This window comes from Pteropus vampyrus, unplaced genomic scaffold (genome assembly GCF_000151845.1).
Source record: "Pteropus vampyrus isolate Shadow unplaced genomic scaffold, Pvam_2.0 Scaffold30, whole genome shotgun sequence".
Classification (NCBI taxonomy): domain Eukaryota; kingdom Metazoa; phylum Chordata; class Mammalia; order Chiroptera; family Pteropodidae; genus Pteropus; species Pteropus vampyrus.
Genome location: NW_011888811.1, coordinates 11,327,538 through 11,347,466, shown reverse-complemented (window position 1 = coordinate 11,347,466; position 19,929 = coordinate 11,327,538). Strand labels below are relative to the sequence as shown.

General features: G+C 36.1%; 1 protein-coding gene across 2 annotated transcripts in view; it reads left to right on the top strand.

Moving 5' to 3' along the window:
- The window catches only part of MRPL22 (mitochondrial ribosomal protein L22), a 23,245-nt gene extending 3,343 nt beyond the window's left edge, over positions 1-19,902 (top strand). For both annotated transcript variants that reach the window (XM_011356756.2, XM_011356754.2), the window contains exons 3-7: positions 9,593-9,728; positions 14,042-14,107; positions 14,738-14,815; positions 16,155-16,224; positions 19,605-19,902. In XM_011356756.2, the coding sequence (XP_011355058.1) occupies positions 9,593-9,728; positions 14,042-14,107; positions 14,738-14,815; positions 16,155-16,224; positions 19,605-19,816 (562 nt within the window). In that variant the 3' untranslated portion in view covers positions 19,817-19,902. The remainder of the gene's footprint in view (positions 1-9,592; positions 9,729-14,041; positions 14,108-14,737; positions 14,816-16,154; positions 16,225-19,604) is intronic.
- Positions 19,903-19,929: the final 27 nt, after the last annotated feature.

Genomic DNA, 19,929 nt, shown 5'->3' with positions numbered 1-19,929 from the left:
GGTGGTTTTTTAAAAATAGAAAGACTAGTGTAAAAATTGGAAGGCATCAGTGACTGAGATGTACATGAGTTAAAATTCTCCATAAGAAAAATCAAGAAATGTCATGAATTAGCAGTTTGTTGGAAAAATGATTACAGCCGTGTGAATAAATACAGTTGAATAAACAGTGGGTTGCAGAAGATAGAGCTGGTCTCTGTCAGGGAGAAATATTGTTCCTCAGCATTTTACTTAACTTCTTTGAGGCTCAATAAGCCCTAAAATGATCATGTACTAAAACAAGGAGACCTTATAGAAGGACATTTTCAATTCCATAGTATTTATGTTCATTTAGTAAGTCTCTTGTTTATGTGACACTATTCCTTTCAAAGCACTCTCCAACCAGTTCTGGTTGACATCTAACTCATATATCTAAAAAGTTTCTCTAGTAGTTTTCTAGAGCTGGTATAACAAATTATCACAAACTGGGTAGCTTAACACAATGGATATTAATTCTCTCACTGTTCTGGAGGCTGGAAGTCCAAAGTCAAGGTGTCAGCAGGGCTCTACTCCCTCTGGAGGGCCTAGGGGAGAATACCTTGGCTCTTCCAGCTTCTGGCTCTGTCATCACCTCACCTTTCCCTCTGTGTGTCTTGTCTCAAAACTCTCTCTGCCTGTCTCTCATTAAGATGCATGGAGTTGCAGTTAGGGTTTAACAGAATAATACGGGATAAGCTCCTCCTCTCAAGATAATCACATTTGTTGCCATAGGTATCATCACTTATTCTGGGGATAAGGATGTGGACATATTTTTTGGGTTACCAGTCAGCCCACTATATTCTCTTTCAAAAGAGGTCTTGTAGATCATTTTCAGGTCTTTTTTTTTTCAGAAAGATGCCCTGTAAATCACATCAGTTCTTCTGCTCCTCATTCAGCCCAAAATACTCTATTACCTAGTTTCTGAATGTCGAAGTTTATACTTTCTTTAATACTCAGCTCAAGTTCCATCTCTTTTAAGCCACCCTGATTACCTCAACCCTCCTGTTGCTCTTCCTTTTGATATTTTAATGCTATTGCACATTTGTGGTTAATTATCTCTCTAACTGAATTTTAAATCACTTGAAGGCTGGAAATACATTTTATGTCTGTTTGCATTCTCATCACCTAGAATAGTACCTGTAGTATAAGAAATACGTTTGGTTTTTGTCCCAGGTTTCTGTCACAGAGCTCTTAACATCCTTGGAGTGTCTTGTTATTCATAACAAGCCCCTTCGGGTCAAGGAGGAGGGAAGGGGAGCTGCAGATTAGTTTATAAAAACTTGAACAAAATATGAGGTTCTGATAGCTTCTGGGTTGGTGAACACATTGATATACTCCGAGGGTGGCACTCCTGGAATGGGCACGGAAGCTCCGCACCCCATACCTTGCCACATGCATCTCTTCCCCTTTGGCTATTCCTGAGTTGAATCCTTATAGTAAATGTAAGTAAAGTGTTTTCCTGAGTTCCGTGAGCTGTTCTAGCAAATTGTTGAATCTGAGGTGGATTTGTGAGAACCCCCTAAATTTGTAGTCAGCCAGACAGCAGTATGAGATGGACCCCCCTTTTGTGGCTCCAGGTAAATAGTGTCAGAATTGAAATCAACTGTTGGACACTCAGTGGTGTTGGAGAATAGGTTGTTGGAGTGGAAAAACTACCTTTGGCGTCAAAAGTGGGGTCAGAAAAAAGACACCAGAGTACCTTATCCTTAGTAGTTTGTCAGTAAGTGTAAGTTGATAAAATACAAGTCAACCTGAACAGATGCAAGTTGTAATCAGAAAGATTGTAAGGAATTGGGATTCCTGTTTCTTCAGTCCAGTGCCAAGAAGGAATCCTAATTGCAGATTAGGCATGCGTACAGATTTCCAGTTTTATGTACTAGTATAGCTTGTGCTGATTATCTCAATTCTTTTAACTATTTTAACTTTTTAAGGACTATATGAGGCCTTTAGAAGCTCTGTATATCCACATAAGATACTGATTAGAATATGACTGTTATTACTCTGAATGATACAGCAGTGGTCTGAAAGGGTTAATGCCTTATTTTCAAATGATTAGTGACAACAGAGGCTTCCACAATTTTAAAAAAATTGTTCTGCTGAGAATTGTAATTCTTTGTTTGTTGTTGTCATCCCACTCTATAGTGGACCAAACTCCCCATGTTCTATATCATGGAAAAGAAGAGTAACTTGTAACATGGGGTCAAGGAAGAGTGGGACTTTGGGGCTCTGCTGGCTTACCCCAAGAAGTTACAGACTTGAGAATCATGCCTACAAATATGTTTCGTTAGGACTACACGGTGTTTTAAAACTTATTTTTAAATCAGCATTTAAAAATTGTCAGCTTTCTCATAAAAATCTAGGTTTCTAGGTTTTCTTATGCATTGCAAGGAATGGCAACAATTTCTAGAGCTGAAGAGTGTACTACTATTTAGATGGGGCATATACCCTTCAGTTTTCCTTATTTTCCGACCACGTGTAAAGTTTTTGCTTAGTTATTTATACCCAGCCCCCTTACCTTATTTATATTATCTGGCTGTCCCTGGTATTCTTTAATTCATTCTACAAATACGTATTTAGTGACTGCTGTGTGTCAGGTACTATTCTAGCACTGGGGATTTTGTGGTGGACAAAAACACAATCTTTGTCATCATGGAGTGTACAGTCCAGTGAGGGAGGCAAGTAAAATAAGATACTTATTTTACAATAAGTAAATAAAATATAAAGTGTATTAGATAGTGGCAACTGCTGAGGAGAAAATGAAAGCAGAGAATGAGAAGAGAAAGAGTGTGTACATGGAAGGGCGTTACAGTTTTGGATGGGGAAGTCCTCACTAAGAAGATAACGTTTGAGTAAAGATCTGAAGCAGATGATCGAACTGTGCCAACATCTGCACAAACAGCATTCTAGACAGATGGAACAGTAAGTGCAGTGGCCTCGAGGAGGGAACATACCTTGTATGGTCAAAAACAATAAGTGAAAGGAGGGGGATAAGAGTAGGAAATGAGAGAGAGGAAGAGGAAGGAGGAGATCATGTAGAGCAGGGGTCCCCATCCCCTAGGCAGCAGACAAGTACCAGTACAGGCCAGTGGCCTCTTAGGAACTGGGTTGCATAGCAGGAAGTGAGCAGCAGGCCAGAGAGCAAAGCTTCTGTATTTGCAGCCACTCCCCAGCACTAGCATCACTGCCTCAGCTGCACCTCAGATCATCAGGCATTAGATTCTCATAGGAGCACCTGTTCCTGGTGCCAAAAAGGGATCACTGTAGAGGACATTGTAGAAGACAATCTTATGGGTCATTGTAGGTACTTTGGCTTTTATTCTGAAATGAGAAACCATTGGTGGGTTTTCACTATAGGAGTAATATGATCTGACTTATGTTTATGAGCTATTCTTTCTGGCTCCTGTGTTGAGAATAGACCAGAGTGGGAATGGGGAGCAAGGATGGAAGCAGAAACCATTGGATATTTCAGGTAAGACATTATGGTGGCTTGGATTAGAGTGGCTGTGAAGGTGGGTGAATGGTTGGATTCTGGCAGCATATTAATGACAGCTGACAAGACTTGCTGATATGAGGTGAAAGAAGGGTGACAACAGGGTATGTGACCTGAATAACTGGAAGAATGGAGTTGCCTATTACTGAGGTAGGAAGACTTTCAGAGGAGCAGGTTTTGGGGAGAATATCAGGAGCTCAGTTTGAGGCTTGTTAAGTTCGAGATGTCCAGTAAACTTTCAGGTTGAGATGTGACTAGGCAATCAAATATATGAGTTTGGAGTTCAGGGAAGGCTTACAAATTTGGGAGTTGTCAGTGCATGAACAGTATTTAAAGCCATGGGACTCATCGACTTCATGAGAGTGAGTGAGGGTAGAAAGTGCAAGGGTTCAAGGAATGATTCCTCCCTGAGGTAGCCAACACTCACAGGTCAGGATGATGAGGAAACAGCAAAGGATACTGTGGCATAGTGTCCAGAGAGGCGAGGGGGAAACCAGGAGTATGTGGTGGCCTGGAACCCAAGTAAAGAAAGTGTTTCAAGGGAGAACTATTGACCAGAGATACTTAGATCACTCTCAGATGAGGACTGAGAATTGACCATTGGTTTTCACAACACAAATATTTTCCGTGACCTTGATAAAGCAGTTTTGGTGGAGTGATGCAGTCAGAAGCCTGATTGGAGAGAGTTAAGGGTGAATGGGAGGGCTGGAATTAGAGACAGGAAGTTTAGACAATTTATTCAAAGAGTTTTGCTGTGGTAGCTAGAGAACTTGGTCAGGGGAGGGTTGGTTTTAAGCTGGCAGATGTTGGAGTATATTTGTTTGCTGATCCAATAGAGAGGAAAACATTGTTGATGGAAAGGGGAAAGAATTGCCAGAGCGGTGTCCTTGAATAGGTTAGGTGGGAAGGAATGGGATCTAGGAAGCAAGGGACGAGAGAGGTCCTAGCCAGGGCATAAACAGTTCATGCATAATAATGAGAGAGAAGGTAGTGTGGATGGACGTGGATGGTATATGGATTAGGCGGTAGGAGCTTGTGGAAGTATCCTCCAGCTGTTTGATTTTCTCAGTGATTATCAGCTGAGACCAAGGATGACAGGAGATATGGGAGGTTCGACTAGCAAGAAGAGGTATGAAATTCGTTTGTAGGGGCTAGGAGAGGAAATGGACCATAATAAGAATGCCAGGCATCCTCAAGGGTCCACTTGGGGTTTAGGAATAAAAATGTAAGACTTAGGCATTTGGTTAACCTTGGCTTTCATAGTGAGAAAATCTGGTTTATTTAACCATTCACATGTATGGCATGATAATAGGAACCTTTTGGTACAGAGGTCATGCTCCCCGGTCTGCAGAAGCTAGCACTGTTTCTCTTTGTTTTTTTTTACTGTCATTTTAGCTGATAGTGACTTTCAGCTGGGGGCAGTTTTGCCCCATGGGGGATATTTGGCAATGTCTGGAAACATTTTTGTATGTCACAGCTTAGGCAGGGGTTGTTACTGGCATCTGGTGAGTAAAGGTGAGGGATGCTACTAAACATCCTCCGAGGCACAGGACAGCCTTCCACAGCAAAGATTGGTCTGGCTCAAAATGTCACTAGTGCAGAAGTTGATAAACTCTGAGCATATCATGGTCCAAAGTTGTCGGAATTTCACGTTTTTTGTTTGCTAACCTTATTTCCTTTATTGTCCTTGACTTTCACAAAGTAAGATTATCTTGAGTTGTGAAAATATACATATCACTTCAGCCCTTTTAGATTTTAATTGAGACAAGAGGGAGGATTTTTTTTTTTAATTCATTCTCAAGTGTAGGATTAACTTAATGTTATCAGAAGTAAATTTGGAATAAAGAATTTTTTACCTTTATACATATAATAGCATGATATTCTCAAGCTTGAGCCTGAGGCCAGTATTATCTTCACTTGGGACTTGGGGATACTTTGTACTGAATTTCAAATGAACTTTGAGTGATAAATAGGAAGTATTAGTTCTCTCTTTCAAATTGTGACTTTAGAAGGTTTCAGAGACTCTGTCTTATCTGAATTAACGCTCAATCCTAAAATTTAGCTTATATCTACTACAATGCCTAATGACTGGGTAGAATTTAAAAAGTGAGACTTAAACTTCATTCTCAAGTCTTGGTAGATAGGAAAAATCAGAATAATGAGAGTAAGAAAATTCTTCTTAATGCCATTTTTTTTATACCTCCTGCTTTCTTTGTGAGCTCTGGCAGTCTCACGTTACTGTGAGTGTGCCACCTATGTGTGTGTTGTGTGTATAAGCAGTATGGAGAGTTGGTTCACACCTACCTTCCCTCACCCAACTTACAGAGATACAGTGAAACTCAAGGGATTTGGGATTCCTAGTAACTGAAAGGCTATCAGTGTTGATGTTTGAATTTCAGAATGATAAAAATTGATCCTAAATGTCTTTCAGTGCTTTAAAAATAAAAACAAAACATTGATTCTTTGGAATGCTAACAGTATAGAGCTCTAGGCAGACAAACGTTAGAAAACAATAGTGATAACCCATGCCATCATTTTTTAATTCCACCAGCTTTGTTTACTTGAGTTTTTTTCAAGTGATCTTTCATAGACCCTCTCACATAAAAAGGTGTCATAAAAACCTCAAATTTTGAATGTTTTATTTTCAATTTTACCTTATGATCATTTTATATTCTTTAATTTAGTTGTATTCCAACAGCTGGCCAGGAGAGGGCGCAAAAGAACTTTGGATTTTTACACTTCTAAATTAAGTGAACTGGTATATTATTTTAATTTGATTTGATTACGAGTTTAGTGTTTACTTTGACAATTCATTTTATGAACCATTTGATCCCTGAAAGTGTTGTAGATATTCAGAAAGCTTTGTCATTATTAATTCATAATGTATTTAATTTATTAAGCATCATTTTATTGAATGTGTATTGAAGATTTGAGTGCAAGATAGTGTGTTAGATATGGAGGATTACAATATTGTGATTTATAAGAAATGTATATTTGTTCATTCAGATGACCAAATATATATTTCTTAGGTATATTTGGTCTTCAGCTACAGTTCCCAGCTCGCAGCTCCCACAACACTAGTATTCCTAAGTGTAGAGAATGATAAAGGTGACTTTTGTTATAGTAATGAGGTAACTTTTGGGAAGCACCTAAGGATGGGGCTGTTTGCTAATGGAGTCAGCCAGTGATTAGAGGATTGGAACTGTCATGCTCATTTCCCTGACCTCCTGGGAGAGGAGAGGGGCTTGCAGGTTAAACCAGTCTCCAGTGGCCAGTTGATTTAATCAGTCATGCCTCTGTAATTAGCCTCCATTAAAAACCCAGAAGGAGAAGGTCAGAGAGCTGCCAGGTTGGTGGGTACGCGTGATTTGGGGAGAGCGGTGTTCTTGGGCAGGGCATGGAAGCTTCATGCCCCTTCCTCACACCTTGCCCTGTGCATTTCTTCCATCTGGCTGTTCCTGGGTTATATCCTTTTGTAACAAACTAGTGACCTAGTAAATAAAATGTTTCTGAGTTCTGCGAGTGCTGTAGCAAATTAATGAGACCTGAAGAGGGGGATCTTGAGAATCTCCGATTTACAGAAGTACAGGTAACAGTGTGCTTGTGACTCGTCTATAAAAGTGCAGGGTGAGGGGGGACAGTCTTGTAAGGAAGGATGAGCCCTTAGAACCCTTAATCTGTGGAGTCTGATGCTATCTTCTTGTAGATAGTGTCAGAGTTGCTTGGTGTTGTGTGGGAGGCTCCTCGTTCCCCCCACACACCTTGGAATTGGGTCCAGGAACTTAAGGTATAGAAGGCATGGACCTCACCCTGGAGCAGTCTTTCAGACTAGTTATTATAGGAATGGTTTCACTGAAGAAGGATTGAAATAGAATTGAGGAGTTTTATTCTGTAACCATGTTGTCAGGGATGAGATTGGAGACAGAATTAAGGTTTGGAGAGACCCTAGGGATGATGTAGTCCAGTTCCTCTTTTCATAAAGGAACTGAGACCCAAAGATGACAAACTTAGTGTACTCAAAGTTAATTAGTTTTGTAGAAACAAATGATCATAACTATAAACATAAGAAAAGTTTGAAATCGTGTAATAGAAAGTTTATAGTTCACAGGATTTAATTTTTTGCAGGAGAGATTAACCATTCAGGGAGTCTAATTTAAAATTAATACTATAGCCATCAGCGTTTATCATTTCCTAGACACTGTAGGGTATGGCACATTAATTATTAATCTACCAACAACAGAATGAAGTAGGTATTATTCTTATTCTAAAAGTAATATCTAAAGTTTTTTGAGCCTGATTAAGTGTCAGGCTAAGCATTTTACTTACAGTATCTCATTTGAGCTTCTGAAGAAGCCAATGAGGTCATTACTGTTATTCATTTACTGATGAGAAAACTGAGTTCTAGAAAGTTATGTGATTTCTCTAAGGGCATTGATCTTAATATTATGTAAGATAGTTACTTGAGATAGAGTAGGAGAAATGAACCACTAGGAGAATAGATTTAAAAAATTTTTAGTCTGAGGACTAAAAACAAAGACTTCACCAAGCATATCATCCAATGGCATATCTTGTGTGAGAATCTGCCAATATACAATAACTTTGAGGATTAAGTCTGGGTTAAATATTTACTCAGTATCCATATGCCAGACGATGTCTTTGGTGCTAGAACACAAAGGATGTTGGACTTGCTGTCAAGATGCTCAAATCTATACCCTTACTACAGGACCTCATTCTACTACAGTCAGCTGATTATAGTACAATAGTCCAACTCATTGCTGTATGGCTGGCAAGAACAAAGTAATAAGACAATGTAGGGAATGGCTGTCTGAGAGAAAAGAAAGACTAAATGATGTTTTACAATGAGGTGACATTTGAGTTGGAACTTTAAACAAGATAAGCATTTCATTGAGGAGATAATGTGGGAGGAGAAAACATGAGCCAAAGTGTAAAGGAATGAAAGTTTGTGCCTTATTCAGGAAACAAAGGATGTCTGTGTGGCTAGGCCATAAAGCGAATAAGCTGCCCGGTTGGGGTTAGATAATGAAAGGCCTTCTGTGTCTTGCTAAGGAATTCGGTCACGATATTACAGGCAGTTGGGAAACACTGAAGTTTGTTGTTTGGATATATCTAGACATATACAAACGTAGACTATGGGATGAACCCTTGTGAACCCATCACCCAACTTCAGCAGTTAATAATAACACATGGCCAATCTTGTGTTATCAATAGGCCCTACTCTCCCTCATCATATTTTGAAACAAATCCCAGACACTATATTATTTCTGCTATAAATATTTTTCATTAAAAAATATCAAATATCCAGTTAATGTTCAAATTTCCAATAGTTAAGTAGCTCTCATACTTTTTAAATGATAGTAGTCCACACACTGAAATTAATTATTTCTCTCAAATCTCTTAATCTGTAGGTTCTTTATTCAGCTCTCTTTTTTCCCCCTTGTATTTTATTTGTTGAGGAAAATGGGTGGTTTGTCCTGTAGAGTTTTGTACAGCTTGGATTTTGCTGATTGCATCCTTTCGATGTTGTTTAATATGTTCCCCTGTCTCTGTATTTCTTGTATTGAATTTAGAGGCTTGATCGAGTCAGGTTTGTTTTCTGTGGAAAGATAGCTTCATGGATGGTGGGTGGTATGTTTTTTCATTAGGAGGCACATCATACCAACTTTATCCATTAATTTCTTAGGGTTTATAAAATGATGCTATTTGTCTTGCTTACTCAACAAATTGAGGAATTTCATAGGTCAGGTCAGGGATCCATTGTGTCTTTAAATCATTTTAGGACTGGGCCAACTTATATTACAAAATCAATATTTATTGGCCAGAGCAAGAGATTTTGGGTGAATATCTGTTTATTATTTGACTTACAATGGTTATTGACTTTTCACTCTTCTTAACCTTCAATAAACTAGCTCTTTGTGATATTTTATGTAAAAAATAGTCTCTATTAATGAATATGTCTAGAATATTTACACTTACGATCCTGAAATAGTTTTTGTCAAAATGGAGCAGATGTAGTTCAGAAGATATATAAGGTCTGCAAAAAGATTCTAAGTGTCTCTTGTTTTGCAGGCTTCTTTCATCTCATTATGTTTTACCCCAATCACACATCCACACAAGTGCTTCTCTTGACGTTTCTCGGAAATGGGAGAAGAAGAATAAAATTGTTTATCCTCCACAATTACCTGGAGAACCTCGGAGACCAGCAGTAAGTTTGTGGTAGAAATAATTTCTTAATTTTGATAAAGCTCTCTCTCATGTGACTAGCAGTGATTTATTATTCCAAGTTAAGAAAAGAAAATATATAGTAATTTGCATGATCTTTTAAATTATAAAGAAAATGTACTAGATTTATCTCTTCGGCAGTTTAAAAAGATCGTGTTTTTGTACCTATTTGTTTGTCTTTGCTTAACCTCCTTGGATAAGGGCCTTATTCTAAAATTGTGCTAATAGTTTGAGACTTACTGATTTTTGATTTCAAGAGCCTTGCTAATGATAATTCTTGATAATGGAGAATGAGGAGTTGGCAATAATGATTTAAACATTGGCCAATATTTAAATCATAAATGGTTTTTCCAGTGTTTTATATTTGAATAGAGACACAGTTGTTTTGTACTTTACAAACCTTTGAACCTAAGGTTTGAATTTAATCAGAGATACTGAATTTTATCTTTAGTTGCTCAGAATTCTTTTACTCTCTTCAGACTGCTAGAGATTGCTCCAGTCTGAGGTATAAGACTAATTTCCAGCTTAACGTGAATTTTCTATGGAATACATTTACATCTCTTAAAAAGTTTATGCAAGTAGTAATAGCATAAACAAGATGGGCACATTTGAATCCTTAAGAAAATAAACTGTGTTAAGTACTTTAGAAATAGAGTTACTGTGTTAATTATGAATCACTCAATTCAGCAAACATCTTTTAAAGGCCTTTGGGACTGAAGGCTACTAGATAATCAATATCATCTAAGTATTGTAATTTGCTTGGCTTTTATATGAACTTGACAGCATACATTTTTCTTAAGTTTCAATTCGTCTGATCAGTACAGTTTTATGTTGTATTTCTTATTTAGGGGAGTTAATTTATTGATTTAAAGAGTTCCCACCTGATTGGGAAATATGAGGAGAAAGATGCTAATCGTTTAAACAAATAAATTTTTAACTTTCATATTTTATCATGCTATCAGAACTTAAAAGTTAAACTTATAATAGAAGCTGTGCTATTAAGTATTGACTCCATTTTGTAATTAACCAAATTTTATAAAAAGTTACACATTTGTACAATTATCATAAATAAAATATTTCCTATAATTAGAGTTCTTCTTACTTGACCTCTTTGAACTTAGATATTAATTGGAAATAAAGAAATCCTAACCGTTTGTCAGGTCCAGAATCTAAGAGCAAAATTTTGTGTTTTGTGGTACTAGTCTTTTTTGGATATTAAAACAGATATACTCCAGGATACATCCAAAATGTCAAAATTAAAATAATTAACTTCAGACATGAAGAACAATGTCAGTGCAATCATTTATGTATTGTATTTCCTGAAAGTATTTTGATTAACTTTTTTGTATCATTTATACTCATTATTGTACGAATGCCTGTGTGAAGACATTTGGTTTGATTTTATATAGGCACTTTGGAGAAATTAACTTAAATTTTTATTTTGCACAGATTTTGTTTGAGTAATCTTTTTCGGGACAAATACTTTTGGAAAATACTTTAACATTTTCTGACTTTAAATAGTATTTGGTAAATTAACTTTGACATATCACTTATACCTGTTATGAATGAAATTTTAATGTCTTCCATAAATACCAACCTTATTAATGGAATAATTAGCTATATAGTTCATACATTGTGCCATTACGTGCAGTGTCCCTAAGACTTACCAATCTGTTAGCTGCAACATTTTAAAATTTAGTTTTATGACTAATTTAAAAGAGGACCAGATAATATTTACCATTCTACCCTATTCTGATCTTCAGCACTGGAATATGTGATTAAACAAATAATAATGGATGGGGTAATCAGTAAATCTTTCAGCAGTAAGTTAAAATGAATGTCACCAATTTAGGCATGTTTTAAGCCACTTCTGTTATTTTTAGAACATACCTGCCTATTTTAGCTAGCATAAATTTCCAAACAATGTAAATTCCTATGTAGACTTGATCTTACATATGTCTTCATCATGGTAAAGAAAATAAGCCAGAGAGAAATTAATAGAGTTTCTTCATAATAATCATACTTCGTTAATTTGGGCTTGAGTTTACTTTTGCAGTATCTTTTAAGAAAGCTATTTTAAATAAACTAAAAATGTTGTGAGACTATATCAAAACCGTTTTAACATGAACAACCATTTCTATAAGAGGCATATTTAAAATTTTTGGATTATTTGGAATAGTGATAAAAAGCCATGCTTAGCCATCATTAATGTGGATTCCCATAAGGCTTTAGTACGAACTTTTATTAATTAGGTGACTTTTTTTCATCGTTTGAGTTATTATATACATTTAAAAATATATTAATTTCTTTAAAAGTTACTAGGATGGGGAGCATGACATAGGGAATGCAGTTAGCAGTAATGTAATGGCTAGATGTATAGCCAGAGGAGAGAAAGAGTAACTTGGAGGGTTGTTTCATACACTATATAAATGTCTAACAAATGTACTGTATATTTGAAACTAATAAAAAAGTTACTGGTTTAGACATTTCATAATTTAGACTTACTTTTACTTCATTTGAATAATTATTTTGTGCATTATATCCCAACTTTGCATCTTTTACCATATAGGTTAGATAATAGCAGTGATATTTAATCAGGTCTTCTAACCTCCAGGTTTACCATGTTATGTGCCACATTAGGTTTATTTATTGAGACTTTGGTTTATGTTCAGAAAGTACCCTTAGACATTGCACCTGCCCAAAGTAAATGTTGAGCTTTTTAGATTCAAAAGTGGATGATTGAATAACTTTCCCCTGTTTTGTAAACATTTGATTCCTTTTTCTCATGCTCTTGCCAGGGTTACAATGTATTTTTTACAAAATTTTAAGACAATCATATACAATTTAGGTTTAAAGATAGCCCACTATGAGACACCACGAAAGGTTTCTGTATAAAAGATTTTTTGAGCGTATTAATTTTTGCAGATTATTATTATCAGTCATGACAGTTCTTTTTTCTCCTGTGCTCCCCAGGACACTTTATTGCTGAAAATGTAATTGGGCTATTGCTACAGTTTTCAGCCTATCAGCTTCTATTACAACTGAAATGAAATCTGCTGTGTATTAAAAGATGGCCACTTGAGAAAACTGCTGTTTCTAAGGCATTTGAAAATTTCCTGCAGGAGTCAAAATGTTAGAAAATTCTCAAGTCTCCTGACTATTGTTTGCCTTGACAAATTTTTTTTTTTTTTAATTTTTTTTTAAAGTATCGGTGTGTAGTTACTGGTATAGATGTTTCATAATGTAGACTTATTTTTACTTCATTTGAGTAATTATTTTGTGCATTATATCCTAACTTTATTTATTGTATCGGTTAGTTAATAGCATATAGTAGTGGAAAGAAAGTGGGTTTTAGAGTCACAAGAGGAACTTTGAAGATATACCTCCCAGACACTGTATGAGGCACTTCACATACTTCCTTGTATGTGACTTCTAGCTTTGTCTCTCACAAACTTTGTGGTCTTGGGAAAGTCACTTGATTTCTCTGATTTTTCACTTTGTAAAAGGATTTTAAAATGTTTCCTTTTCCCAACTCATAGAGTTAGATCAAATGAAATAATGGGCTTGATTGCTTTGTGAACTATAAATTGTTCAATGGATGATTGAATTAAAAATTAAATAGGCTATACCTACCACTATAAATAGAAGATAACAAAAGCTAGCATTTACTAAGATCTTACCATGTGCTAGGTACTATAAAATGCTTTCTTTACCTAAGTATTTTTATTTAATTCTTATTGTAGTTTTATGAAGTAGGTACTATTCATTTTAAAGAAGAAATTCAGTTAGAGGTTAAGTAGCTTGGCTTCTCTCATTAGTAAATGATAGAGCTAAGATTTCAGTCCAGGCAGTCTGATTTTAGAACCTATGCTCCTGACCAAACACCTAAAGTATTGGGTTTTCTATGAAAAGTTATTTTGTCCATTTCTCCATTGTTCTTTTCACTAACAGGAAACTTTTTTTTTCTTGTTGTACCTTTTCTTTTGTTCTTTTAGCCAGCTAAATGTTTTTTAAATGCTTTCATTTAAATCTGTACTGTTCCTTTGGATAGAATGTACATATTGGCACAAAGTAGGTATTTTATAGCTTCTACTTCTCTCAGTATTTTTTTAACATAGAGAAACTTTGGAAAAAATATAACTTTGTGTAGCGAAAAAATCTCCAAAGTCTTAATGTTTTTTATTTCTTATAACAGCATTTTATTAGGCATAGAAAGTAAAAACTTTTTCTTAACAGTTCATTACTGTTATTTTAATATAAACTTGCTAAGGCTTTTTTTTTCTTTCTATTTGTAAGGAAATCTACCATTGTCGAAGACAAATAAAGTACAGCAAAGACAAGATGTGGTATTTGGCAAAACTGGTAAGCCAAACTGACTATTACCCTATAATATTTAGGAAAAGAAGCTATGAGTTTCCCCCCCAGATTTGCAAAATCAAAAAATTTCGCCATGATTTCTCTAAAAGTGAGGAATATAATTGTATGTTCAGACATTTGGTAGGTAATCCAAAAAGGATTGCTCAGAGAATTTACCTTGCTTCTGAGAAGCGTTGGATATGTAGATACTTAGAACAAAGCATCAGGAATCTGCTGTAACCAGAGAATCCAGAAAGCAAGCTTACTCACCTGGAAAAGGTGATTCAACCTGTTTCAAAACTGTTGCTTTTTAAGTTTTTTTCTCTGCAAAATGAAATGTAGATATGAGAGAAGACAAGAGCAGCAAATACTCATGTAACACATTTATCCTTTAGGAGAAAGAAATGGCCAGTGTGGACCTTGCCAATCCGTGATCTCTCTTTGTCATGTCTTCTCCCTCTGTTAATATAATTGAAACTTAACAACCTAGGTTCCCAATTTTACTGAGATATAATTAACATGTAACTATTCAGCTGTTTTTAGATGTTGTTTGGATTATGTAAGGCTTTTGCTTTTAATTAGAAAGGGAACACTGAATTTGTAAATTTTTCTCTTGTTCATCACCCTTGAATCTAGATACGAGGAATGTCCATTGACCAGGCTTTGGCTCAATTGGAATTCAGTGACAAAAAAGGAGCCCAAATAATTAAAGAGGTAAACTGAGATTTGGGGGGAGGGGTGTATAAGCTGTCTTGCAGGTGTTAGTAAACCCAGCTTAAATCCTGAATTTTCTGGTGTAAAATACATAGTTTATATAATACAGATTTAAGGCACTCAGTTTCATTAAGGTCCTTCCTTATACCTTATGAATGTTGTACGCGTTAAGCATTTTTTTTCTGAGGTGCTTTTATTTGCACCAGACATTTATATTTTGCTGTCTGTGATGTGATAAATCTTATTTTTAATGATTCGGGCTTGATATAATTTTTAGAAGATTTTTTTTGATCAGTTTCGCCACAGAGCTTAAGATTTCATGAGTAATTGAGTGGAAAGAACATTGGACTAGGACTCAGGAGACTTGGAGTCTAGTCCTTTCTCTAATTTTTCTGTTGTGACTATGGGCGAGACACTTAATCAGTCTGGTCCCTTTTTTCTTTTTTGTAAACTAGGTGGGTTTGAATGAGATGATCTTTAAAGACCCAGCTCTAAATGTAGTGATTCACTATGTACAAATGTGCTAATGGTAATTGTACTGACTTGTTTCAAAAGGCTGGGTTGAGGACATCTAGAGATATAAGCATTATTTTATATACTTCAGTTAACTTTCTCACCCAAAGTCAGATCTTATCTTTTCAGATTAGTAGTTGAATAGTTGAAATTGATGGATTCAGATTTTTAAGAGATTCCATTGTAACACTTATATTTAATTCAATTCAAAATGCAGTTACTAAGCATCTGTTATGTACGCAGCATTATTCTGTGTTCTTTATCTTTAAAGAAGTGAAGATCTGGTTTCTGTTATTTCTGACGACAGCTGTCCTATTTTTAAAAGTGTTCTGGAGGAAGTTAACTTAATTCAAAATATCTATAGAGTTTAAGTTTAATAATTCTTAAAGGAAGTTTTCAAGTATGATTTTTCTCTACTTGTCTGATGTTGTTAATAGTTACTTTGGATTCGAAGTTTAAGAATTTTCAATGAGATGTAGCTCTTGAGCTTCTTGAACATTTTGGCAAGTCTCAGACTTGAAGATATGACATTGATTTCCAAGGGTACTGCTATAAGAGTTGCTGTCTCCTCCATCACAGTTACACATTCCGTTTAAAACTTAGCAGAATGGACTGTATTCATTGCATTTGCAATTCATGTCTTAGGAAGGAAAGCTCACTGTTTCCCTTTTCCGTTATCATTTGATATTCTCTTTTTAAAATTGACTCTAAAATGGAGGCATGTGATTAGCAGTCAAATTGTAGAGATAACAACAAGAAATGAGAAATTTAATTCTATTTTAGTTCAGGGTCCCCCATATGAATGCCTTTCTTTTTCTTGTTTAAGATTCTTTTAGAAGCACAAGATATGGCAGTGAGAGACCACAATGTGGAATTCCGATCCAATTTGTATATAGGTAAGATCTTTAATATTTTTAGCATTAGAAAATGTCTTCTAATAGTGATGCCAAGTACTTTATCTAACAATGGTCTTTGATATCTAATCACTTAGGACTGAGTGTGCCGGTGAAAATTGCTAGTAATAGTTATTCTTTAGCCTTAGTGTGCTAATGTTAATCTGTTGTAAATGATAATAACCTTAACTGCTTTATTGTTACCTGTTCTCTAGTGAGACTGATCATGAAACCCGTTGCCAATAATTTTTGAATAATGGATACCAAGATAGTACATATAGTCGTCCTTTAATCATAGTAAAACCAAGAAAGAACATAACTGATTTTTAAAAAAAAAGAATTGTCGGCCCGAAGGAGGTAAATAAATGATCCCAGGTAGACTTAAAAAAATCTATATAATGTGCCAAGCCAGGTGCCTAATCCGTAAGAGTGTCCTATAATTTAACCTTCCAATTACCAGAATGGAAAATCTGTTGATTAAAAAAGCCAGGGGACCTTGGAAGGCTCAGATGACTCAAAAGTGTTTGTTTCTCTTTGGTGTTACATCGTGAAGCATTATCTCTGGTTTTGTTTGCTTGTTCCACATCAAATTAATGTAAGTGAAAATGCTTTAGGAAACATTTGTACAAAATGTAAGGGATTTTTTTTTTGTAGTGTACCTTCACAAAGTTCTTTTTCTAGAAAGAGATTGACATTTATTACAAAGCTCTCTGGCCCCCTCCCAGCGCCACAGTAAAGTGGAGCAGTAGGTGGAAGTAATGTTTGCCTCTCACTCCAGCAGCAATTACTCCTGACCTCAGCAGTTTTGTAATCACACAACGATGCTGATGTCGAAGCAAAATTTTCTCAATCTGCCAAACCTTCATATAAGAGCGCTTATTTTATCTAAAGGTATTTTAGATATGGGGAACTGCTACTCCAAACAGAGGAAACAAGGGTGAATCATTATGGGGGAAATTAATTATACTTTACAATTTTTCAACAATTAGATGCTTAAAAAATCATCTAAATTCTACTTTGTCACATAATCTCTGTGCTACTAGAGTTATTTATTCTAGTTAAGTTAAAAATTTCACCTCAACTGACCTGAAATTGATGCTGTGACCACACCTACTTCTGAAATTCAAATGAGTTATGATTTCCAATGGCAGTATCTTATTTTAAAGCTGAATCTTCTATAAACATATTCTGATACATGCGTGGTTGCAGGGGGGCAATCAACATGGCAACTCAGAAGATGCAGGTCCACAGTAATTAATCATAAGCATCTTCTGGGAGCAGCATGAATTAATAATGCTGGGAGGACCCGGAATCAGTGGAATGGGTAAAACGGATAAAGAGCAAGACCATTTGCTTAAAACCTGTTGGTGACTTTTCCCGCTCTATAACTGAATATCAAATAAAATTTAATTAATTTTATTCAGTTTCATAGGAGTGTGGGCTTCTGAGCTGATAGATAACACTTTGTAATGGAATTCAGATACAAATGAAATAGACTTTGTCTTTAAATCCACTTCACTAATCGTAGTAGAGAGAGGTAGGATGAAGAGCTTATTGCTGTCCTCCCAGGTGAATGAATAAAGCCCAATGTTGCCATTAAGCAAAAATAAACTTAACCAACCCTACATGAATGGGCCTTTAATTCATTGGTCTCTTTAAGCACATAACTGCTGAAAAGTCTCTGCCCCACCTGTACCCTCTTTTCATCTAGTTCTGTGTAAAAATCTCTTATGTAGGGCTCATAGTTTGGATTTGTCTTATGATTTTAAAAACTTATCTGCTAAGTATTTTGTTGCCTGATTTCATTATGAATGAAAAAGAGATGAGTACACTTCGGAAGATGCAGTACCTCACCATGACATACTAGACATTTTGTCCTTGTATTTGCCTAACTTCCCCGATAAGAATCACCTGAAGTTCTTTTTAAAAATAGGGGTTAGCAGACCTCACCACGGGCTGAGGGGATCTGAAACCCCAGGGGAGAGGCGTGGCTAAGTACCCTAGTGATCCTTACCTACAAAATATGGGAGACTGATTATTTTTTTATTTTACTGTCTTCTTGGAAAAGACCTAGACATTTCATGCCATAGATTTCTCATAGAGTTTTGAAAAACTAGCTCCTTGTTGTCTCCCCTTTCAGCTCAGCAGAGGCTCTTTCAGACCCCTGAAGTAAGTATAGGCATTTTAAGGGAAGTGCTTTTTGGTAGCATATGTTCTCATTATATGGTAATTCCTTCGAATGCCTGCCATCAGTCTAAAGCTAATACCTGGTGTTGCATGACCACAGACTTTGAAAGTTCATTTCCTTTTCAAACTTATAATGATGACTGATGACACTGTGAATAGCCTTAACAAGTGGACATGGAATAATAAAATGTCACTGCTTAGTGATTCATGGCATCTAAAGTGATTCACTTTAGAGAAAGTGATCAACTGATGTTTTAAATCAGTCCTTTGAGCTAAGAGGGATGAAGTGGAGAGGGGAGGGTTTCTAATGTTAAAATGTCAAGGTTCTCATTTACCTAAATACTAGTAATAGGAAATATTGACAATATTTAAAATGCCTGGTACCTGTTGGGCATTATCTTTAGAAGAGTATTACCTTGGACATTATCTTTAGAAGGTTGTTCCCATTTTTGAGATGTCTTAATGTTTTTTTATTTCATTCAAAGAGTATTTGAGTACCTTCACTGTGCATACTACCCACACAGTTAGGTGATAGTTTATCTTTTACAGCAATTTAAAGCATTTAGCATATGCAGTTTCGTTCTTTGGCAGTAGTAGCCCTTTGGAAGAATACATAACTTGTTCTTCTGAGTTGGAACAAAACCAAGTACGCTATTCGTATTACATGTTTTTGGAAAACTTTGAAACTTATTTTAAAATTTGACCAAATTTACCAGAGATGTCTGTTATGAAAATATGATAATAATTAGCAGAGGATATATTTCAAAATCATTTCTATTCCTTGTGGTGGATGAACTTCTGGGGGCAAAAGGAGTAGAAGTTTGAAGGGTGCCTCTTGACATCCCTCTAATCTGAAGTTGCCTCCCAACACCCCATTATCTCTGTCATATCACTGTTTTGTTTTGTTCACAGCACGTATCACTAAATGATCATGTTTATTTTCTGTCTTTCTCTGAAATGTACACAGCACGGAGGCAGGGCCCTTGCTAATCTTGTTCACTCTTATTTCTTGAACACCTAGAATAGAGTCAGGAGATACTTGTTTTAAGACAGGCCCGCTCTATCTAGCTTGCCAGCCAGCACATGTAGTCTTAGAATCCAGTTGGGAAAGGTCAGAAATTGCTCAATCAATCGAGCTGTAGGCTTTCTTGTGGATACAGTCATTTCCTATAATTCTCTTTTTCTTCCCTGTCTAGCTGAGTCCACCTCAGGGCGAGGCCAGTACCTGAAACGCATTCGATACCACGGCAGAGGTCGCTTTGGGATCATGGAGAAGGTCTACTGCCATTATTTTGTGAAGTTGGTAGAAGGCCCCCCACCTCCGTGTGAGGCACCAAAGACGGCAGTCACCCATGCCAAAGAGTATATTCAGGAGCTGCGGAACCGGACCATCATTCACACCCTATGAGGGGGGAATTCAGACTCCACACTGTATATAGTTTGCCATTTATTTCCTAAAAACAAATAGTAATTAAAGACAAATGCTTTTTATAATTTGTCATTGAATTATTGACATACAAA